This window comes from Festucalex cinctus, chromosome 14 (assembly GCF_051991245.1).
Source record: "Festucalex cinctus isolate MCC-2025b chromosome 14, RoL_Fcin_1.0, whole genome shotgun sequence".
Classification (NCBI taxonomy): Eukaryota; Metazoa; Chordata; class Actinopteri; order Syngnathiformes; family Syngnathidae; genus Festucalex; species Festucalex cinctus.
The window spans coordinates 9,470,210-9,488,565 of NC_135424.1; the positions used below are offsets into that span (position 1 = coordinate 9,470,210).

Genomic DNA, 18,356 nt, shown 5'->3' on the forward strand with positions numbered 1-18,356 from the left:
GCTTGGAGGAGGGTGGCCACAATGGAGAAAAGAAAGGAGGTATTAATAAGGATTAAACTAATTGAATTAAAAAAAATTGTCATAGCCATAGTAATTAAAGTTATTATGTTATGTTTATGTCTGTCTCAGTTTCAGATGGGAGTTGTGGAAACCCTGATGGCCATCTTTGGATGAGTTAAAGAGCCTCAACTCTTGGGGAGAAAACTGAAGCTGAGAGTGGACAGTTGTCCACAAAAACTCTTGCGACTTTTGACATGATGTCCTGGGAAATTACAAATTGGTGTATTTTTTCGAGGGCTGTCAAAGTTAAAGCGTTAATTGATTAATTATTATTAAATATTATTATTATTTTTACTGTTGCTCTCTGGCTCATTTGTTTTACATTTTAGTTATTTTTCAAAGTTTATATATTTAAAATTAATTAATTAGAAAAAATACTGTTACATAACCATGAACATTTATTACATCCAAATAAATCAATAAAATTGGAGAAAAAAAAAGAAAGAAAGAAAGAAAAAAAAACGAAAACAAGAGCACAAATGTACCGAAAATTGGTACCGCTGAGTACCGGTATCGATTCCCAGTTACAGAGTATCGGAACAGTATCGGTTCAAATGTGAAAAGTACCCATCCCGAGTGTCAATAGTATGCCTGTATTCACACACGCATACACCCCGAGCGACAATCTCCCTGAACCCCTTTGAAAGAGTGAAACAATAAAAGTTGGGCTTGAATTCTTTTTGTCCAGCCAGGCAGCAGGATGTGTGCTCAGTGTTTTTTGTTTAGGCAGACATTTTTAGAAGCCCGTAGAGACAAAACAATGCAAACAACGTCATTAGAGAGGAATATGGGATGGGCTGACCCTCTCCCACAAATCCAGAACAATGGAGACACACGCACACATGCACAAACACTTTCAATAACCACTCGGTTTGGGAAGTGAGCGGAATAACAATCCGATAGCAGAATGAGTCACTCAAAATGTTTCACTCGTTTGGAAGTGCAGCATGACTAACGTTGCTTATTAAATTAGGCTGATTTTTGCTTGTTTTGATTCAAGTTTGTACATTTCCTGCTTTGTTTTTCCACTCCACTTTGCGTAGTCGCTATATTTAGCCTGTGCAAGCAAGCCACCTCACAGGCAAGACAACTAAGTTGGGCAAACAATTGAAGGAAGTCTAATGGGTCATTTGGACAAACAAGTTACGAACAGGGATCAGCGTGAAGCGAATGTGTAGCAGCAGTGTGTGGCTGGGAGACAACCAAAGGACTTCATAGAGGACTAAATTCAACATCGGGGAATATTCCCATTCGGTGCTAATGACTGGAGGCCCCTGCTGACTTTACTGGCTGCCTTGTGGATGAAACTCTGTTGTGGAAATGGTTTGAACGGTTCGTCATCATTACGGAATCATAGATGAGGTATGTGCAGTGTGGTGTGACTTTTGTGGTTGTTTGCCCGTGCCATATCTAATCACTGATCCGTAGTCGTTAGGAAAGATAAGAAGCTCTTTGTAGAAGCAGCTAGATTAGAGAAAATACATTTCTTTTCCAGTACTTGTATGACTTCAACTCCCTCCCACATATTTGCTGTTGGTTGTTTGTGTGCACATGACTTAACAATCATGTACAGCAGGGTGTTTGTCTGAAATAGAGTAAACATGTATTCGGAGGTGGCACATGCACCTGCAAAATGTTTTATACGACGCAATTGACTCCTGACCTTTCTTCTAGTGCCACCATCTGGCTCACTCCACATCACGACTGTATTCTTTACTGCAGCACAATAACGGCACAGATAAAACGTCAACCATAGTGTGCACTTGCTTCAGGGTTTTCATCAACATTGTTGTAAATAAAGTATTGCTATTTCTTGTTATATTTCAGTTATTCCTATTCATGTTTTTATCGGAGCAAAACATTTAGTAATTGATTCATTGGTAGCACAACATTTTGATTAGTGGCCACCCTAAATTCACTGTTTATATCCCAGATTCTGTTCTATACATAACATAAGCAGACATTCTTCTAACTTTTTCGAAGGATAAACAAAATGTGTTCAAATTTGCTGCTGAATTTTCCTTTAGTTCAAATTGGGAAGGAAAATTTCAACATTGGGGGAAAAACACACATTGCCTTAGTTAAAGAGGAAGTCAACCAAAATCCAAAAGATTCCCTTTACAGTAATATGTTGTATGTTGCCCCCACTAATCTGACACAGCATTCTAATTAATATTGCATTTGCGGAATATGAGTTAAGAAGCAAACTCCACCCATTTGTATCTATCTTGGACGGCCACTTAATATGCAGGCAGCGTGGGTTCGCGTCCCCACCCGGGAGACCATGTTTGTATGTGTGCGTGTTTGTGTGAGTGAGTGTAAAAAAAAAAGAAAAAAAAAAGCCACTTAATGTCAAATCAATATGACATCACAGTTACCATTAATCTGAGCTGTGATAGGTCATTATTGTGCAACTGTGATGTCATTTCTAGTTGGCAAAATGGCCACCCCTTGGGATGGATAAAAACAGGCAGATTTGCTGCTTAACTCATTCCACAGAGTAAACAAAATACTAATCAGAAACACCTAGATTCAATCAATCAATCATTCAATCAATCAATCAATCAATCAATCAATCAATCAATCAATCAATCAATCAATCAATCAATCAATCAATCAATCAATCAATCAATCAATCAATCAATCAATCAATCAATCAATCAATCAATCAATCAATCAATCAGTGTATGTTCTTTTTAGCAAGTACAGTTGGATCTGTTGCTGTGTTTTTGAGCGCTGTTAAATGGAGTTTCACACATAGTAAGCAGCAGAATGGTCAACATGTGCAATATTAGCATAATTATTTCATTGAGTGTCAAAATACTCAGTTGGTAATCTGATGCGCTCTGACACAATCAGATGTCTTGCCTCCAAAGCATTAACAAAAAATAACAGCTGCTGCAGGAACACGCGGTACTTTTGACCGTTTTCAGTCCTAATGGGACACATAAACATCCGTCAGTTGCAGGTGAGTAAACGACCATTCTTTAAAGGAGATATATGCCTCATCATTCCAGAAAAGTTTTCTTGCGCAACAGGAGACGTTGACATGCACTCTCTGTTGTTGCGTTTATTGTTATTGAAATTTACTGGGAATGCAATTGAACAACAAGAGGCTTGAGAAGGAACAAACAGAGAGTAAAGAGCAAAAACAACAGATAACTAACAGACAATGCGACATGACAACAACAACATCACATGAGAGTTGGATTTGATCTATGTGTGGACTAGCATAGCAGTCACACATAACAGAATCAGTGCTATCAGTGCAACATAAACCCTGTAAGGAAGGGACATATCTAGTTGCAAAAAGGACAGAACATGACAGGACAGCGCAACAGGAAGTGAGCCAGGCAGGTGGGAGTGGCTTTGACATATGTCAAAATCCCTCTAAGGAATTTGAGGACAGACCAGGTGAGGTCAAAGTGGTCCCACACCAAGAAACTAAATCACAGTGTGATCTGGAAGACGGATGTCAGTTTGCAAATGTAAAATCACACTCTTGTTTTATTGTTCTTGAACTTGAAATGTTACGTGGTGTATTCGAACAAGTGTCTGAAGGTAGCTAGCGTTCCAGCCTCGAAACAAAAGCCCTCACTGAACAGGTCTCCATTTGAATACGTTACTATTTTAGTTCTGTTTAAGTCAAGATACTGCCTGTCTGAATAAAGTGGTCATGTGCTAAGGAATTCCCCGATGGGAACAATAACAGCTAAGTTCAGTCTTCTTTCTGACCAATGTGTTTTAATACCCCTCAAAGAAAAAACAAAACACTGACGTAAGAGTGGAACACTGAAATATTGTCAATTTTTATATAAAGTGTAATTAAAAAGAGCCTTTTCTTTTATGCTTTTGATGCTGTGACAGTTGTGAAGTGTAATTTACCTCATAAGATGTGGTTGAATATGAATTGGCTACAGTCAACCTGAAAGTAAACTGACTGGATTGTATACGGTTCACTGTACTCACTCTAGAGTCGACGATCTGCTTCAGATGTTTTGCCAGCTGTCTGAAGCCAAGGTCGATGCAATATCTGTCTGCAGCAGTCAACTAAACATGAATCTCGTGCTCGGCCTATCACAACCCTTTCCAAACTTTGCTCCTGTTTTACAGCTGCCTTTGACAATTCTCATATTTTTGGATTTTTGGGAAACCCATCATTCACTCGTTGTTGAAAAACTCACCTATTGGCTGTTTTTGTGCTTAGGCCTAAACAAAAATCAAAACAAACAAACAAACAAAAAGTCATTTTTCTGCAATCTTGTGGCATCTCTTGTGTTGAATGTTGAAAGTTAACTGATAACTTCTGATAGTGGGCAAGGTTGATGCTGGAGGCTTTGAATTTGAATCAGCTTAGTTCACATAACTTCAGTTTTATCTTTTTCTTCTCTTCCTCTTCTGTTGTTGTTGGTCCTTATTTTGGAATACAGTACAGGCTGTCCTTGGTGTCTGAAAATAGAGTACAAGGTTTTGATGGTAGGAACAGCTAGAAGGCACGATCAGTTGTCACAAAATGTTTTTCATTCGTTTGTTTTATATTTATGGCCTAGAAAGCATTTTATTTGATGATCTTGAAACAAAGCTGCAGCTCAAAATGAATAGCACCCTCTGCTGGCCCAGCGGGAATTAGCATGTCTATTTTCTGGTCTTATGCCCAGTTGTTGGTAAATGTTGGATGGGCATTTTACTTAACTTTTTTTTCCAGAGGTGGATAGTCCGCCATAGTTCCAGCAAAGCTCCTGAAGCTCAAGATCACAGGCTGAGTGACCACTATGTACCTGTATGATTGACAACTCATCAGTCAGGCCTTCTGACTCTGATTGCTTGTTTTTCCTAGTGTGGTGGTTTCTTCCACATCACCGTCGAGGCACAAGATCGAGCCAGAGGGCTGACTTCTTTCACAGATTAGTACGAGACTGTCAAGGTCATGAGGACAGTTAACAAATGTTTTTAGGAGGTGATAGATTGCAAACTCCCCTTTTATTTAAAAAGAAAGAGATTTTTTTTTTCAATGACAGTATTGTATACTAAAAGTGTGGGTGGGTGGGTGCGCGTGCATGTGTGTGGTCACATGGCAGAGGTCCTGCCGCTGTGCTGCTTAGGTTTGCTGTGTTTACTAACAAGAGGAAGAGGAGGAGAAGGTCATATTGTAGCGTGCGCTCTTCTGATCAACTCTCTGCTCTGTAACCATTAACAGCTTGGGGCATCTAACATCAGTAAGGTAAGACCGGTTGTATTCTGTAACGTGTGACTGAAAGATTGTAGTTACATTTGTGGAATTGTGACCTTCTTGTTTCCAACACTCAAGTCAGTGTCAGATGTCATGTACAGCTGTTTGTGGTCGATAAGTTACCTCTATTCCCCTTCAGTTGGGGTTGTCAAGTGCAACTTGTTATGAGTTACTGTGGAAAATTAATTTTGACTATGGTAAAGCTGCATAATGCTAACCAACAAACACATGGTCCAAAGCTAAAGGAGTAAAAGTCAATGAAGGTTCGTGTTCGCTACTATTATAAAACAATTGTAACCCTTGGAAAAAATATTTACGCAAAAGTGAAATGTGTGCATAAGATGAACAATAAAATATGTTATGGACAGGTAAATTGGGAAATCCTGGGTTGCCATGGCAATGACAAAGGAAATCTCATCATTGCACGCTAGTGTACCATTGTGGTGATTTTTAAACTGTTATTTTAATTACATTGGAATGACAAAATCGGATAGATCTGTTTGTGTGAAGGCTCAGATGACTAACCTGTGCCTTTACTGTGCTATCAAGACTGCCTGAATGAGCGAGTGTGTACAGTACTTAGAAGGTGAACAACGCTTAAGAACACACAATGACGCATCCGCTAAGCAAGAGGCAAGGACACAGTGACCCATTGTAAAGTAGCAAGGAACAAGTCATGCTAAAGGGCACAGCTGACTGTTACATGCGCAGTCAAGCCATAAAAAAAGGAAGAAGAATGATCCTCATCTTTCAGTCAAAGTAAAAAAAAAAAAAAAAAAAGTTTGGAAAGGGCTTTTAAATGTCAGTGTTCATTCAACTGAATTAATTCAATTATAAACTTAGTCATTTGGTATTGCTGAGAATGTTATTAACTCATTCACTCCCAAAAACGTATTTATACGTTTTTTAGGTTTTTGTATGAAGGCTTTGATGCAGTTTCTGACCTGAAGTGGTCGCTTAAAGCGATGGTAGTTATTACCAAAAAAAAAACAAAAAACAAAAAACGGCCAGCAGGTGGCAGCAAAGTATAAGAGATCAACCAGCTCCATGTTGCAACAAGCTCTTTTTTCCCAGTATTTTCAACAGGTTTGTGAATAATGATGAAACTTAGCTAATTCTAATGCTAATTGCTACAAAACATAAAAACAGATAAAAAAAAATATATACCATACTTTTTTTTTTTTTTTTTTTTTCTCCTGATAAAAGAAGAGACATATTTTTCTTTTGGTAGGTTCCATGTTTTTATAGCAATAGAACATGAAAATGGCTGGGAGTGAATGAGTTAATAACCAGATTATTCTTGCATGGCTGATGTGTTTATCATCATCAGACCTAGCACGACATTATGTTGACTGCATATGATTTTTTTTTTCCCCCTGATTTGAGGACACGTAGACGAACACTAACACTATTAAGCGAAGTGGAGCGACTTGCGCACTCAATGAAAAGAGCTTTTTTCAAGCAAAGCCACCGCAACTGAGACATATTGTTGCTGCTGCCCAATCAATTTGCATCCCTCTATTTTCTGCATAACTTCTCCTCACTCGGGGCGCAGGTGAACTGGAGCGTGTCCTGGCTGAACCTGGGTGAGAGGCGGAATGCACCATGTGTTGGTCGCCAGCCAATCGCAGGCCACAAATGTATACTAATTTCTTAACATTATGTAAGTCGCAACAAGACAAAGAGATATTACAATAGATGTTGAAGACAAATGTGCTTCTATTTCTCGTGCAGCTGTTACAAATAAACACTATTTTCTGAATTTGTGCAGGCAAGATTAACTGCTGTGTTTGATGTATATCGTTATCTTTCTGTTTGCCATGTGTCTCGCTACTTCTCTCAGGAATATTTCGATTGGTGCAGAAGGTTGACCAATTCTTCCTTTGACTCATCAACATGGGATCATCAACTCTGGGAAAGGCAGCTTCTCTTGATGCTCTCTTAAATGAATGCATCCATGCATTTGGTGAGTGATGCACACACAATTGTGAAATAACACAGGCTATACAAGTTAAAATTTCAACTGTGAGAGGAAAGCGTTCAGTTATTCATGTCCCCTGATTGTGGTTTGTAATGTTAACTTATATGCTGCCAAAGACTTGTGGTTGTAACATTAACTCATACGCTCCCAAAGACGTAGTTATATGTTTTTTTTAATGTTGTTTTATGTTAGCGCATACAGAAGGCTTTGATGCAGCCTCTGAACTGAAGAGAATGCTTAAAGCAATGGTAGTTATTATAAAAACGACCAGCATTTGACAGCAGAGTATAAGAGATCAGCCAGGGCCATGTTGCAAAAAGCTCTTTTCCCCACTGTTTTAAACAGTTTTGTGAATAATGGTGAAACTTAGCTATATTCTAATGCTAATTGCTGCAAAACAGAAACGGATAGAAATATACTCCCCCCCCGACTCTAATCTTTCTTTTGGTAGATTCCATGTTTTTTATAGCAATAGAACACAGTAGTCTGTGGGCCTTGCAAAATCAGTCAAAATTCAGTAAAATAGCTGGGGTTGCTTCAGTGAAAATGGCTGGGTATGGATGTGTTAAGACTTAGACAGCATACAAACAGACAATACAACAAACAACGCCTTGAAGCAATCAAACCACTCATTTTGCTGGTTACTTTTGTTCACAGATGACAACGGAGAGCTGCAGGCCCATCTACCTCGCATGCTTCTGCTGATGCATCGTTGGTATGTTTCATCTTCCGAACTGGCTAGAAAACTGCTGATGATATATCCCTATTACAATTTACTTATTATGTTGAAACTAAGGCGTCTTATACTGGTAGATGGAGCAAAATACTAGAAGCAGCTCGCAGTGTAATGCAGAGATAGTTTCACACCACGGCAAACTATAAATCACATTAACCCTCCACTCTGTCAGTGCAAGTAGTGTTGATGTTAGTGCACACACATTGACAACATTGTTGGGACCAAAGTAATAATAATAATAATAATAATAATAATAATAATAATAAAAATAATAATAATAATAATACCTGAATATGTATTACTGTGTTTTTGTGTGTTGTGGCTCATGAGCCTGTTTGAGAACATAAGTGTTCTGACAGTGGGAAGCACAGTTGCATAATTCAGGACGTCCTGCTCCGGATGAAGAAAAGCAGCCCCAGTAAAAGATATGGCACTGATATGATTTGATAGCGTGTATTGTCACATCTATCCCAGAAGCTTTGTGCTAGCTGCTATTAATTTAGTAAAAATCAGAGCTTGAAATGATATTTCTGCTTGTATTTTGTGTATTTTCATGCTGAATACTAGTATTGACTTGAGTAAAAGAAACAGTAAACCGAAGGGCCTAAATTCACAAAACTGATTTTGATTGATTGAAAATAATTGATCTGATAAAAAAAAAAAAGAAATTAAAGTTACCTTTGAATGTGTTTATCATTTTCTTGTTGACAATGTTTATTTTTTCAATTAAAATTGATCCTTAACTACAATCTACGTACCGTGACTGCAACGATGATGACTGCCAGAAAACAAGACTGAAGATTTGTTACTTAATGAGGTAAGGCTATTTGTTGCATGCATATGCCCATTACAAGTCGATTCACATTTTCTCTGAAACTTACAATCTAGTTAATTTCCCGGTCAATTGTTTTTTTTTTTGGTAACATTTACATTTTATGAATTATCGAAGGTCATAGCTGTATCATATCATATCATATCATATCATATCATATCATATCATATCATATCATATCATATCATATCATATCATATCATATCATATCATATCATATCATATCATATCATATCCCTTTAGTAGATGCCTGTTGCTATACAAATGTGAGATTTTATTTTGTGTCCAGGTACTGGATAGGGACATTCCCTGCGGAGTTCAACCTGGACTTGGGTCTGATTCAAATAACAGAGGAGTTCAGAGAAGTCGCTCAAAGGCTCAGCTGTGAAGAGCATTTCAAACTTATTGACATTTCCACCATGTAAGTAATAAGGACTTTTGATGAATGCGTGTTGCACATCTTAACTCCAATCATCTTAAGTTGCTGCTTGTTTGCGGCTCTTATTGTTACCACTCCTTCTGTCTCCGATAACTGAAAATACATGTTCTATTGTTTTGAGATTTTGTTTGGCCATTGAAGGATAATCTTCACCTCTATTTGCCTTCAAATAGTCTTGAGTTACTTGGGCAATTACTTGCAGTAAAAACCGAGTGTCAACCATGTAGAAGAAATAAAGTTATGGCATAGGCTTCACTTGTTTATGATGGTGTCTAATTCTTGCTTACATTGAGACAAATGCTGAAAAACTGAATAAACCGCTTAACAGTGTAGAAGAATCTGGTTAGTGCCAAAGCAACTCAGTAAGACTTTTTCAAGACCAATACATTGAGTTGTATTCAGTGGCCATACTACTTCTGGATCTGTGCCTAAACACAATCATCACAAACTTCATTTTGTGAAGAATAATCCACATTTGCTTATGCATTGTGGGCCAATGGCAAGTGCAAAAAGACCATCCAAAATGTTGGTTTAGTTTAGAATTGTGGTTGTTTAAAGTTGTGTAAAATAACAACAATACAAAAGAAGATGGTGTGAATCTTTGGGTTCTAGTTTGCAATTTTTACGCACACACACCGCCTGTTTTTAAGACTGTGTTGTAAATGGTTCTTGCAGTCCTTCCTACGACTGGATGCGTAAGTTGACGCAGCGTAAAAAGCAGGTGAAGAAAGGCAAAGCTTCCCTGTTGTTTGACCACCTTGAACCCATTGAGCTGGCGGAACATCTGACTTTTTTGGAGTTTAAATCCATCAGGAGGATAGCGGTACGTGCAAGTTTTTTTTTTTTTTTTCACTCTCTCTCTCTCTTGTTTGGAATTCTCATTTTGCCAGGAGTGGAATAAACACAAAAGTACTATACTTTATGGGTGAACTCTACCTCTGAGAAAGTAGTCAGTGTAGAACGGCGAACCATCAAGCTGATGGCTATTTATTGCTACCACGAAAATTTCCGATAGCTAATATTAGCATCATCTTGATTTGAGCATGGAAAGCTACCTACTAAAAAGAGCCGAGTCCCGCAAAGGCAGCGTCGGTTGGACCTCACGCCAGCGAGTCAAAGCCGGCCAATATTAATCCTGTACTGTGCTTTTATCCAGGTAGGCTCCTGTTTGTTTGTTTTTGTCTCCTCAGACAAAAACCCTTGTTTCTTGGGTTGTTTTTGCAGGATCTCCATGACAACAGTAGTCACGCGTAGACAAAATATTTACACCATCCTCCTCAAAGTTGTTTAGTACCAGTGAAAATGATACAGACCCTCTCAGGCCTTGACAAATGTTTCATTAATCGGGCTGTAAGTTGAATGTGGGAAACCTCAAAAACGTGCAGGACTCAGGCCCTCGAGGACCGGACTTTGACACCACTGAATTAATCCTTTCTCCTGTCCTCCTGTTGACAGTTCCCTGATTACAAGAGCTATGTGATCCATGGTTGCTTGGTAGACAATCCAACCCTTGAACGCTCCATTGCGCTGTTCAATGGAGTTTCACAGTGGGTCCAACTTATGGTGTTAAGCAAACTGACACCCCCAACCAGGGCAGAGGTTATTACCAAATACATCCACGTGGCTCAGGTAAGCGACCACAGAAAAGATTGTTTTGTCTCATTTTGTTGTTTGATTTTTCATTTTCACAAGTCTTGCTTGGACTTACTAGGTTAATGTGGGACCTTTGTGTACCGTATTTTTTGCCATATCATGTGGAAATTTCTTGAATCCTTTGAATTGTCAATTCCATTCGTTCAATAAAGTTTTGGCTTTGGTAGTGAAGTTACACGTGCTAATTGAGACAAATCATGATGTCCCGTCAGAAACTTCTTCAGCTGCAGAACTTCAACACTTTAATGGCAGTGGTGGGAGGGCTGAGCCACAGTTCCATTTCTCGTTTGAAGGAGACACAATCTTACCTATCTGTCGAGGTAGTTAGGGTAAGTCAATACAAACTTGAGAGTGTGCATTGCAGCTTCTATTTCTTTAGGAAGGCACCTTGGAAGGGGGGCAAAATGTTTTATCCACAAGTAGCCATTGATCGTGTTTTGCAATATAGTTTTTGCGATCACCAGTTTTTTTTTTATATTGTTATTATACTTAAAACCAACAATATAGACCCTTTCATGGCCTATGTCACGATGACGTCACGGTGTTTACTGGAGGCAAAAACAACGTGCTGCTGCAGGCAATGGAAGTGCAGGTAGAAGTAAACAATGCTGGTTGTCTGTAGAAAATGTCGTCTTGTTGTGTTTTTGGTTGCCAGAACTGTAAAAGCACCAACAAAAACTTGAAATTCTATCGCATCCCAGCCTCTGCCAGTCAGAGTAATCGCAGACGGCTGTGGTTAAACACGATTAGGCGAAAGGACTGGACTGTCTGAGGCTATCATCAACAATGCTCGTGTTTGCAGCGCACACTTCATATCAGGGAAGATTTAACTATCAGATTCAGCCTGGACAATGATATGGGCTAGACTTAGTTGTGATTGAAATTACTTAAGTTAGTCATTATTTGTGGGATTCTTTTTACATGCACGGGCTTACAAAAAGTCCGTGTTTACATGCTACATGCGCGAATGCTAATCGCTAGCTAACCAAACGTTAGCTGTATGTTTCAGTTTTGTCGAGGCGAAAAGCCCCCACAATGGTTCCGATAACTTCTTGTAAAACTTTTGTAGGAGAGGTAAATGCCTCGTATGTCCTCGTCTTCTGTCCCTGTCGTTGACTTGGCAACATTTGCGACCGCACGACACAAAAGTTCTCGCTCAAGTTGTTATAGTCTAAATTTTGAACATGTCCATTCAAGACATAGTTAGTTGTAGACTTGTAATGATTTATAGGCCTTCAGTTTATCTTTCGTATAAACGCTTAGTTTTTCTTTAAGGTAGATTTAAATGTCCGGCCATTGCACGGTGGGTAGTCCCGTTAAATCATCTCTCCAGTGCGTGAGTGCGTGGGGGTCAGTAAATATCGGCCCATCAGTCAGAGTTAACTTTGTAAAGTAACATTCACGGTCGTGAGGAGTCAGTTTACTCACATATTAACTCAAATGGCCGTTTTGTGCGTCCATTCCGACGTGAACTTTCTGTGAAAATATGCTGACCGGTGTTGGAACCACTGAGGTGTTTTTGCCTCCAGCTAAGCCCCGCCCTTTAAATTGCGTCACATTGTTTACAAACTCTGAAGGGGTCTATTGACAACAGGGTAAACAATAGCGAGAATTGTGACAAGACTAAAGGTCCTTTTTTTGGGGATCAAATTATATTGAATTAGAAATAAATTGAAGGCAGTTATGATGATGCATCTACAGAATGTGTGTTTATTTTTCACTTCCCTGCCACAACTTGTACGAACATGCAACACTGCTAATGTGTTGTTTGTGCAACTGTATGAACCCAAACTCAGATGTGGCGTGAGATGACAGAACTGGTCTCTTCCAACAATAACTACTCATACTACCGCAAGGCCTTCAGTGACTGTCAAGGCTTCAAAATCCCCATCCTGGGGGTGCACCTGAAGGACCTCATTGCCATGCATGTGGTCTTCCCTGACTGGGTGGAAGACAACAATAAGGTGAACCTTGTGAAGATGCAGCAGCTCTACGTGACTTTCAATGAGCTGGTGTCATTGCAGAGCGCAGTGGCCCAAGTGGAGCCCAACATGGACCTCATCTACTTACTAACGGTGAGGCAATAACATTTGAAACAGAAGGAGAGTTGGAATTGTGGACTGTTATATCACCTGCCAAATAATGAAAATGTTGGGGGAAAAATCTACTGTGGCTTTGGTTTTGAGTAAATGCTAATCGGACAAAACCTTTTCAGCTTTCTTTAGATCTTTACTACACTGAGGATGAGATTTATGAATTGTCATTGCTCCGGGAACCACGTAATCCAAAATCACTGGTAAGTTTCCTTCTTCAATCTTTCTAAAGTCTGCGGAGCCCCTCTGGTGTCAGGGTCTGTTTTTTTTTTTTTTTTTTTATAATCTGTACCCACAGTTTAGCATTTCTGTGGCATTATGTAATACGCATGCGCACGCAACGTTCAAGCGGTTGCTTGACAGCAGCGAACCAGCGAACGGCTGCTTTTTTCTTTTTTCTTTTCTTTTTTTTTAAATCTTAAACTGTAGACTAGTTTCGGCAGTTTAACGATGCATTTGGATGAATGGATGACGGAAAGATGAAATTTCTTTAGCAAAGTATGGCGTAATAATTGCGGAGCACAGCAAAACACGTCTGCATTTCACCAGCTTTCAGGCTTAACACGGAAGTAAAATAAAAAAAGAAGAAAAGTGTTCGAGCGCCTCACAGTGGCACAAGCGCAACATTACACATCAACTGAATACATAAGTCGACATTTTAAGATGAAAAGATGCAGCCGTTCGCTGCTAATACTGCTGTCAAGCAGTGCGCATGTGTATTACATAACGCCACAGAAGAGCCAAACCGTGGGTACGGTTTACGAAACTGTAGGTACAGATTAGTAAACTGTGGGTACATATTGTTAAACTGTGGGTACAGTTTACTAAACTGTGGGTACAGATTGCTAAACTATGTACAGATTAGCAAAAAAAAATTTCAGACCCCGACACCAGAGGAGCTCCGTAAAAGTCACCATCAAAATGTTAACGCCAGAAATATCCATTCCAACATTTTTTCTTTTCACAAATTTCTAATGAAATCCACCTTTTGAATCAATGACGTGTGACAGTCCTGTTTGGCACGTGTCCTCTTGCAGCCTACCTCTCCCACAACTCCCAACAAGCCGCTCGTACCACTGGACTGGGCCTCAGCTGTCACGACCAAACCAGACCCCACTGTGGTCAATAAGCACATCAGGAAAGTGGTTGATGTGAGTACTCAATATCCTTCTTCTTACTTACACAGATGAGCGTTAATGTGGAACATTATTGGCATTTCTTTTTTCTTCTTTGGCCTCCAACAGTCAGTGTTCAGGAACTACGACCCCGACCGCGATGGCTATATTTCTCAGGAAGACTTTGAAAATATTGCCGCTAATTTTCCCTTCCTGGACTCCTTCTGCGTTTTAGACAAGGATCAGTGAGTGCAATGCTAAAAGTGACCATTATATTATCGTTTCTGTGAGGGACACGTATTTGTTCTTTATTATGATTTACTTTTATCTACGATTTTACTATTATCTATAATTTAGGTCATACATCTATCATGTAAAGCTGTCTACAATGGTCATACCACATAACAATTTTAAATCAAAGCTATGAGGCTAAGAATTAGCCATCCAAACAAAAAGTTATTTATGGTAGAAACTGTTTTTTTTTTTAAGAGAACTTTTTTATTACTTTCAAAACTGCACAGACATTTAAACCTCGCTTGATGCAGGCCCAGTAATTTTACTCTACTGTATGTTGTGTGTTAATTCTGCATTCACTATATATTGAGCTGACTTATGAGCTGCTCATCTTTTTATTTTTATTTTTTATTTTTTTTCTTGCCATCCTCACCTTTGTGCCACAGAGACGGCCTGATCAGTAAAGATGAGATGATGGCGTATTTCCTTCGAGCAAACCCGCTGCTCCAGTGTAAAATGGGTCCCGGATTCCTGCATAACTTCCAGGAAATGACATTTCTCAAGCCCACCTTCTGTGAACACTGTGCTGGATTTGTATGTATATTGAAAGTAGGGGTGTGAATTGCCTCGTACCTGACGATTCGATTCGTATCACGATTCACAGGTCACGATTCGATTCGATACCGATTAATATAAGTCGATTGTTGCGATTTTTTTTCATTCAAATTTAGAAAATACTAATCAGTAAGCTTGTAGAGTGTAAGATTTATATGAAAATGTATTATTTATTTATCTGAAATTTCAGTCTTATAGAGGTTGTAATCTGTTTCATGTTTAAACAGCATTAAAATAAAATATTAAGGCTTAATGTTCCGTTCATATAACATTCTTCCATGCTTAAGGTGTGAATCCTAAAAAAAATTAAAAAAAAATTAAAAAAAAATTAAAAAAAAATAAAAAATAAAAATAAAAAAATCGATTTTGCCTATTAGTGAATCGATTCGAGAATCGCGCGATGTAGTATCGCGATATATCGCCGAATCGATTTTTTTTTACACCCCTAATTGAAAGTGTTATCGCTGTATTTTAGTACTTGACAAAAATATTCAAATACAAGCGCTGAACAGTATGGATAAAGTCTGTGATGTTATCGCAATGATGTCAATTGAGATTCTGTTCAAGTCATGAAGGACAAACTGTAGTTTGTCGTTTTGTGCTTTGTTTATGCGCCTTGCATTCGCGATATGAATCTCACATGGATGTGATTTTCTTCATCTTCTGCAGCTCTGGGGGATCATCAAACAGGGCTACAAGTGTAAAGGTACATCTTAATGTATACTTTTCTTTACCATCTTGTTCACTTTCACAGGTGAGCTGACTTTGGAAGAAAAATGGGATACAGCATGCATTGGTGGCCAACAATAATCAATCATTAGCCATGTTCAATACCACTCCCCCCCCCGATATCCGTATGAGTACTCAACTCTTGAGTAGTCACTGATATGATACCAAGTAACGATACCATTAATGCTGTAATACATAAAATTCCACACGCCCCCTCCAAAAAAAAACAAACCCAAAAAACAATGACAGTTTTATAGAAATACCTATATATCCCAATATAGCATTTTCCTTAAAATTGGTAACTTCTAATCTTCTATTTCTTTTTTCTAGTTCCTGATAGTACTACAACAACCATACCAGTAATAATCTGTTCATAATCATAAGAACAGATAGCTGCCAGTGCCAAGTGCTAGGTGGGAAAATCAACATCAAGCACTATAACATCTGACATCACCTTTTAGCCTTCTAAAAAACAGTTTTTCTGACATCAACAAATTCTACTTGGTTGTGTAATTTATTTCACACCTGATTGGTCATCAGGTGTCTCCTTTAAAGCCATTTAAAGTGAAGAGCTGACGAAGTTCAAATACTTTTGCCATGGTTGGTTCTGGTGATGAATTCAGGTGATGTTCAGCAAGGTTAATGATTTTAATTCTGTCTTTTTCTACTTCCTTTTTTTCCCACTTAGTGGTTGATTTCACTGTTCACTTAAAAGTTCAAGTTCATGGAAAGAAATAACACACTTGACGGAACAATGATTTTAATTTTGCAAGGACATTTTGCAAGGATTGGACATTTTGCAAGTATTTCCACAGGAAATATTATTTTGAAATGTGGATGTGAATATTGTGATGAATCCAAGTTATAACAAAATGTGCTTGTCTTGATGATGATGATGATGTTTTCAACTACTTTGAACAAAGACACATTTTGAACTCCCACATGTACTTAATCATGTATTCCAATTTTGACGTCACAGATTGCGGCGTCAACTGCCATAAACAATGTCGGGAGCTGCTGGTTTTGGCTTGCAGAAAGCTGCTGCGCTCCGGTTCCCTCGGATGTGTGACACCTGACAGACTGACACACAGCTCGTTGCCAGGCAGCCCTGCACTCAACACCTGTAATGGTCAGTTATTGTTTTTTTTTTTCTCCTGTGAGCCCAATGACTAAATACATGTTCAATTTTGTATTTACAAACACAAAAGATATTTTCCTTAATGCATTCCTAGTCATCCGTTTCACTTCCTTCAGACAAGGACGAGGTGTTTGAGTTCCCCGACGTGACATCAGCGAGTCCTATCGGGGCTACAAAAAGCATCACCCTGATGACCGGCTCCGCCCAGAGGATCTCTGTCCGCCTGCAGAGGGCGACAATCAGCCAGGCCACTCAGACTGAACCTCTGTGGTCAGAACATAGCTGGGGGACCACAGGCGGCGGATCCCACACCTTCCCCAAAGCCAAATACCGGACTCAAAGAGAGAACGCCAACAAAAAAGCTTTTGTCTCATGGGAAAAGCAGGAGAACGTGCCGACGGGTTTGGTGCAGTGCGGCGGAACCCCTCTGGCGAAGACTGGCGTCCTCACTGGACAACTTGTGCAGGTCGCAGATCGCAAGATTGCACGAAGAGGGAAGGTAAGAGAAGCGGTGGAGGAAGCATAACAGGAGCATTGGTTGGAAACAATACAGTCGGGAGAGTTGTCACGTTGCAATTTTATTCTCCACCAGAGGGCGCAACGAAAAAGTGGAATACTAGTTTTCTTCGTATAAATGGTCAGGGGTTGTTTTGAAATGCCTGATCCAAATATTGATTCTCTTCTCTTTCAGGACAGCTGACTTGGTAAAAGATGTGCAAAACGCCAGTCTCAGACATCCAGAAAGCCCCTCACGGCTGGTACCAGGAAGTTCTTCTGTCTGGGAAGGTGCATGGCTCTTTGATGTCCCCATTTCACTGAGTGGGTGTCATCATATGTTCTCTCTGGGCTCCAGCGAGGACAGCCAAACAGGGCAACATGTGATCTGGAACCAACCCCACAGGAGAAGCACAATAGACAGGAGAGGCCCTCTCTGTGTTGCATAGGAAACTGCTCTTCCAGCCTCGGACCAGAGGACGATGGACTTTATTCGGAGTGCTCTCAGAAGACATGCCAGGACCAGAGCAAAATATTTTTTTGAGACCGTGTGTGGTTAATGGTGGCGGTTTCCTTTACTGTGTGACTTTTGGATGAGTATTTGGGGGGGGAAGACGGTAGATGCTGTTTGCATGTGAATTGTGAAGTTACAATAAAAAGGGAACGTTGACTTAGAAGTGACTCGGTTTAGAAGGGAAGAGTGCAGTGCAAGAGTAGAACAAAAATTCTGTAATTATTAAGTTCAAAGAATGTGCATTTTTTAATCTCATGTCATTAAGTTTAGTGAAGAGCACTTGGTGAAAATATGTATGCAACAATCTGTGGATAAATACCAATAAAACCTAGCTTTCGTAGTATAGTGATTTTAGGGTCTCATGGTTCATTACTAGGGATGTAACAATACCCAAACATCACAATATGAAGCTCACAATACGATAATTATCACGATATTGTGGGGAGGTTGGCGATATTTAAAATAGGTCACAATATCGGACGCGTTTGATGT

The 18,356-nt window shown here is 39.3% G+C and overlaps 1 protein-coding gene across 3 annotated transcripts; it reads left to right on the forward strand.

Annotated features, from left to right (window-relative positions):
- The first annotated feature begins 934 nt into the window (after window positions 1-934).
- rasgrp3 (RAS guanyl releasing protein 3 (calcium and DAG-regulated)) lies at window positions 935-18,213 on the forward strand. Of its 3 annotated transcripts, none has more exons than XM_077494734.1 (18): window positions 935-1,422; window positions 5,258-5,281; window positions 7,134-7,256; window positions 7,929-8,028; window positions 8,762-8,824; window positions 9,129-9,260; window positions 9,954-10,101; window positions 10,734-10,907; window positions 11,144-11,260; window positions 12,728-13,006; window positions 13,147-13,227; window positions 14,062-14,175; window positions 14,269-14,384; window positions 14,820-14,967; window positions 15,658-15,694; window positions 16,697-16,846; window positions 16,972-17,354; window positions 17,547-18,213. In XM_077494734.1, the coding sequence occupies exons 3-18, from the start codon at window positions 7,187-7,189 to the stop codon at window positions 17,553-17,555; spliced, it is 2,121 nt and encodes a 706-aa protein (XP_077350860.1). In that variant the 5' UTR covers window positions 935-1,422; window positions 5,258-5,281; window positions 7,134-7,186; the 3' UTR covers window positions 17,556-18,213. The 3 variants fall into 3 exon arrangements, with proteins under 3 accessions (XP_077350860.1, XP_077350861.1, XP_077350859.1); XM_077494735.1 differs by lacking the exon at window positions 5,258-5,281 and having other exon boundaries at window positions 12,728-12,895; window positions 12,956-13,006; XM_077494733.1 differs by lacking the exon at window positions 5,258-5,281.
- The last annotated feature ends 143 nt before the right edge of the window (window positions 18,214-18,356 follow it).